Raw genomic sequence first — 5968 nt, 5'->3', positions numbered from 1 at the left:
AAGCAGTTGCCTTTGACTCAAAAAAAAAAAAAGGCTTTCGAATAATAACAGACTAGAGGGAGGGAAATTCTGATTTATCTGTGTTGTTAAGTGTGGATGTCAATCTTTTTAAATGCTTTCACTGTAGTGAATATGCTTATGTTTGAATAACGTCACAGTGATGATTAATTGATTATGGCTATTACATGGTTGCTATTTTTTATTGAGTAAATCTTATATATACTGTTAATATATACATTATTACGGTTGAATGAACAACATATAAATAAAATTTGAATTTCAAATTCAAATTTTACACATGTGTCATATATTTAAAGGTGATAATGTATACACTGACAGCGTTTACAAGATTAATTCTTTTTTATTTGGTTACGAATATTTTTTTTATTCTGTTTTGTCATCATATATTGTAATTTAATCTACTTATGTAACCAAATGAGTCTCTATCCTGTCTAAATCTCTTTTTCTGCAAAGTCAATCACAACAATATGGCTGGAAAAGTACACTTTACAATTAGATTGAGGAGGAATTGTTTCACATTTAAATGGCTAGCTGTTCATGTTTATTTGTTAGCTGCACAATCTGTAGACATTCTAGAGTATATCAACTGCATTAATTCGGGGAAAATGCCAGGTACCTCATATGTAGAATAGACAGAGAGTTTGAGGCCATTGGCCTTCAATACATGCATTTATGAGTTTCATTTTCTTCATAACTATGTGGCACCTTTTGTTTAAAATTGGTTTTCTACCATTTTCGAGGTCAGAATTTGTTAAAGGGAGGGGTAAACTGGTTAGCTTCTTCAGTTATTTGTTTATAAGTACATTGTTTAGCTTGCTCTCTCTGTATGAGTTTAGGTGTTAGCTCCAAAATTTCATTGGCTTGTAAGTTTAAACAACTTTGGAAATCCAAAACAATGTAAATTGTCTTTTACTCCTGCTGCTTCATATTATGAATCGAGGCCTTGCAAGTTGCCATGCCAACTCCCTTACTCGTTGACTTGGATTCTGCTAGAATCACAACAAATTTCTCAACTTGAACTTGAAAATCTACAATGTAGAAGCTACATGCGTAACTAAGTCCAATTCTATCTTGGTGCATATGTCATGGACATTCAAATACTCAAAGAGCAAGTTGGGACTGCTATCTTGACTTTAAGCTATTTTCCTAATCCTGTGTAAAGAGATACAAACCAAATATCAGCTCTGTGCGTCATTTGTTTGGTTCACTTCAAGAAAGAATTTACATAGGGCAACTATTTTTAGCATCCGGTTAAAGCTCATCACTTTCTGTGTAAATTCTATTACAGGCAACAATTCTGAACCTTTATGTAGATGGTATTTACTGCAAAATGAACTGATACAAAACAAATAAGACTCTTGCAAAAGTAAGTACAACTAGATTCTGACTTCTTGAACAGCAAATCTTACAATCCTTGTGTTGCACTAACAGATTTTATGATGTTTCAGGAACTATTGCTTGTATTGGCACTTCCGGGCATAAGCTCTCTCAACATGGCTACGGCCTGGAGCATATTAGGCCTTTTTGATGGGAAATCATCAACACACTGCAGTGTAATTTCTAAATATCTCACCATCTCTTTCACTTCTTCGGCTTCTGCTTCATCAGTTCCTTGAGTCACTGAAAGTAATTCTGGATCTATTACTTCCATTCCTTTTCCTTCTCTTACCTTCATTTTCACCCAACCTACTAAGTTGGTGTCTCCAAAATCTTCCTTATCTGTTGGCCTTTTCCCAGTAAGGAGTTCCAAAAGGACAACCCCAAATGAATACACATCACCTTTTGCAGTGCACCGGAAGCTTTGATAATACTCTGGTGGTACATATCCAGGTGTTCCTGCTAATGTGCTAACACTAAGGTGAGTGTCAAGTGCGCTTATGAGCCTTGCCATTCCAAAATCAGAAACTCTAGACTCCATTTCATGGTCCAAGAGTACGTTGCTTGACTTCATATCTCGATGTATTATGTGGGGTATGCAATTGTGGTGGAGAAAGCAAAGTCCTTTGGCTGCTCCTCTTGCAACTTTTTTCCTTTCTTCCCATGTTAAAATTCTCCTATCACGTGCTCTTGCTCTTCCATGCAGCATTTCTTCAAGACTTCCATATTCCATGAACTCATAGACCAGTAGCCTTTCTTCACCAACCTTGCAGTATCCCAGCAGGGGTACTAGATTCTTGTGCTTGATCTTGCCCAAGGTCTCCATCTCAGCCATGAATTCTCGGTCACCCTGGCAGCTCAGGCGTATGAGCTTCTTGATAGCAACATTTGATCCATCTTTCATAGTTGCCTTGAAAACTTCTCCAAATCCTCCAGAGCCAATGAGGCTTGCTGCCGAAAAACCATTGGTAGCCTCAATTAATTGAGAGAACTTGAGCTTCCTAAGCTGCCGCTGAAAGGTTGCTACATTGATGCTCAAAGGCTCTTTCTCCTTGTCAATTTTCCAGGTCGTGGCAGCATGAGTTGCTTGCAGACTACTAAGCATTTTCAGTCCATCTGCCTCCCTCTGCCTTGCACGCATTGCAATTGCCCACACAATTAAAATGCAGATAGAAGCAATGGAGATAAGCACCCCCATTACAATGCTGTTAGCCCATGATGCAGCTGAAGTTCTTCGGCCTTCCTTTTGACCATCTCCAGCTGAATTTGTTGCAGGTTGCTGGTATTGGCACACAGGCAAAGGAACCCCACATAGCCCAGGATTATTTGCATACTGGCTTGCAGGAAGCGTACTTAGTTGTCCCCTTTGTGGAATTTGCCCAGTTAACTCGTTGTTGGACAGATCAATTTGCACAAGGAAAGAAAGATTCTCCAAAGCGTCTGGAATATGGCCCTGCAGTCTATTATGTGATGCATCAAACACTCCCAGATTCTTCAGCTGGCCAAGTGTCTGAGGTATCTCACCAGATAGCTGGTTATGTGATATAACAAGGACTTGCAAAGCCATCATGTCCCCAAATTCATCTGGAATTTTCCCCTGAAGCTCATTGTATGAGATATCTAGATATTCCAGAGTCTGGTATTGAGTAAACATGCTTAAAACTGGACCGGAATACATTCTTGTGAAATCACAACTTCTCAGGGATGGAACCTGCAATAGCCTTTCAGGGCGGATTCCTGCAAACTCGAGTAATCCTCCAACTCCTCTGCAGGAGTTCCCAACATTTCGGACAAACACCATTGTGTTTCCCGAGAGTATTCCACTCAGTGCTTTTGCTCCAAGCTGTCTTCCAAGTCGAGGTGGGATCTCACCACTAAGGCGATTGCTGTTCAAGTCAAGCCAAACCAAGCTGCTGCAGTTTGCCAACTCCATCGGGATCTGACCACTCAAACTATTATTTGCAAATTGCAAAACTGCCAACCTAGTCAAAAGGCCAAATTCTCGTGGTATCTCACCGGTAAGTACATTGCTTGTGAGGGATATCCATTCAAGATTACCACAATTGAACAATTCCGTAGGGATTTTGCCACTCAAATAGTTATTATTCAGAATAAGATCCTTGAGTTTCTTGCACTTTCCCAATTCTGCTGGTATATTGCCGTCCAAGCTATTGTACCACGCAATGAGCTGCTCTAGATTCTCAAGATTTCCTAGTTCTGCTGGTATTGAACCATTGAGGTAATTTATACTGAAGTCTATTGTCTTCAGCTGTGAGCATTTGGATAACTGAGGTGGAATTCCTCCAATGAGTGAATTGTCTGGTGCTTTCAGCTCTTCAAGTGCCCCAGCTCCAGGACATATATCAGGTGGAATGATTCCTGAAAGCATGTTGGAGCTGAAGTCGACCACTCGTAATTTCTTGCAGTTGGAAATGGAAGCAGGAAAGGGTCCAGAGATCTTGTTACTGCTCAGTAACAATGTCTCCAAAGATCCTAAGTTCTGGAGGATGGAATCAGGAAAGGGACCTGTCAGGTTGTTGTTGGATAAATCAAATGATTGGAGCGAAGAGCATGATCCAAAAGTAGTAGGGATTGATCCTGTAATGTTGTTATTAGACAGCTTAAGCTCAAAGAGGGAGGCACATGAATTTCCCAATTCAGGAGGTATCCAACCAGACAGATGATTCTGTGAGATATCTAATCTTTGCAAGCTTTTGAGTTCACCAAAAGATCGTGGGATTTCACCACTGAAAAAATTGCTTGCTAAACTCAACTCTTGAAGAGCTGTGCAATTGGACAAGGAAACGGGAAGGGAATCCTGTATTTGGTTCCCGGACAAGTCAAGATGCCACAATGAATTGCAGGTTTCAATTTTGATATTTGCAATAGAGCCTGTGAGGTTATTATAGGAAAGATCAAGATATTGCAATTTATCGATGTATAACAAGGAATTCTCGGGTAAAGAACCAGTTATATTGTTGAAAGCAAAATTCACATACTCGAGATTGGGATGCTTAGAGAAAAAATTTTCGGGAACTTGACCTACAAGTTTAGAAAATGATAATTCAAGTTGCTTCAATCCATATGGAAGCTGCACCAAAGATGTCGAATTTATAGCAAGAGAATTTGCAGACAGATTGAGGGATATCAGCATATCCAGAGAAGCAAAAGGAGCCAGAGTGATTTGGCCAACAAGACCAGATTGGGCAAGATCTAGTTGAGTTACTCTTTCAAGATTGCAAGTAACCCCATTCCATTTGCATGGATCTTTACTAAGCTGCCAACCTGATAAAGCTCCACTAGGGTCCTTCTGGATCATCTTCTTGAACAATAAAAGAGCCTCCGCATCTGTTTTCATCGATGAAAATCCTCCTTGATCTGCTGCTAAAACTGAAACTAACACCAGTATTGCAGCAAGAGGAAGAGCAAGCCGTATTGAGATGGTCATCTCCATGTGAAAGAAAAATGTGGCAAAAAAGGGAAAGGTAGAAAAAAAAGGCCCAAGAACTGATGAAACGAGCTGAGTGAAGAAGTATTTGTGAAGAAGAAAGAGAGTGAGAGAGAGTGGCTAGTATGATGGAGAATTTTCTGAGCGAAAAAGCAGAAGAGTGAGCTTTAGAGAAAGTTCTTTTCTAGTGTGTTTTGCAAATGTACAAAAGGAGGGAACGTGGGGAGGAATTAGAAAAGGAAGGAGTTAGATTGGAGTTTGGTAGTGTAGTCACTAGTGTGTACATGTACTTCATACACATTTAAGTGCCCGTGAAAATGTATTATTCTGCAGACACAAGAAGGGATTAGAATAAAATAACTACACAAGGGATGGAATGAACTTTTGGTCAAAGAAAAATAGGTCCCACAGACAAGGTCTATCCAGGATAGGATCTTTAGGAGGAAAAAAAAATTCAACTGTGTTTGATCCCAGATTGAGGTCCTTTTTTTCTGTCAGTGAGCGTGAGAATGTTCCCCCAATCACATATCTGATAGGATCTGATGCAATGGCAATGTTGATGTGTAAGGTTGTCTCTACCAGAGACATGGGGATTTTGAAAATTCAGGGCAGTAGCTTTACATGAAGTGTATATCAGAAAATGGTTGCTCAACTTGCACATTTTTTAGGCATCACTTTCTAATAAGCCTTGTAAAGGGACAATTATCATGGGTATGTATGGTTATATTAGCTAGGGTCTAACATAGGATAACACAACTAAGAAAATTGTAATTACTAGCTCAGATTGGTAGGTTTACATTGCAGACACATATTACTTTCCAAAAGAAGGTAAGAAAAGAAAAAGACAAGTTAAAATGTCTATGTTACTTATTTTCTCCTCCAAATTTTATTTTCCTCTGTTATTTGGAAAGAAAAAAGTAAAAAGAGAGGTAAGACATTCAACCTTTCCAAACAAGTACTTTTATTATAAAGAAAAAGTTTCTTCTCCTTTTGTTATTTTATTTTCGGAGGAAAAAACAGTTATTTTGTTGACAAAATCAAAATTCAGGTATAGAAATACAGATGTGTATTTCAAAAGACAAGCAACAAGAGATTAAATCCAACATGGATGTAATTATTTTT

The 5968-nt window shown here is 38.9% G+C and overlaps 1 protein-coding gene across 1 annotated transcript; it reads right to left on the bottom strand.

The window, feature by feature from the left end:
- Positions 1-1267: 1267 nt before the first annotated feature.
- On the bottom strand, positions 1268-5043 carry LOC113751211 (serine/threonine-protein kinase BRI1-like 2). Its single transcript, XM_027295138.1, has one exon. It carries the CDS (start codon positions 4850-4852, stop codon positions 1466-1468), a length of 3387 nt encoding a protein of 1128 aa, XP_027150939.1. The 5' UTR covers positions 4853-5043; the 3' UTR covers positions 1268-1465.
- Positions 5044-5968: the final 925 nt, after the last annotated feature.

The sequence above is a fragment of the Coffea eugenioides genome, chromosome 11, assembly GCF_003713205.1.
Source record: "Coffea eugenioides isolate CCC68of chromosome 11, Ceug_1.0, whole genome shotgun sequence".
Taxonomy (NCBI): domain Eukaryota; kingdom Viridiplantae; phylum Streptophyta; class Magnoliopsida; order Gentianales; family Rubiaceae; genus Coffea; species Coffea eugenioides.
This window is presented reverse-complemented; position numbering and strand designations above follow the sequence as displayed.

Bases quoted from the DNA above. Each gene is read 5' to 3' on its own strand.
- LOC113751211 (XM_027295138.1), bottom strand. From the start codon at position 4,852: ATGGAGATGACCATCTCAATACGGCTTGCTCTTCCTCTTGCTGCAATA.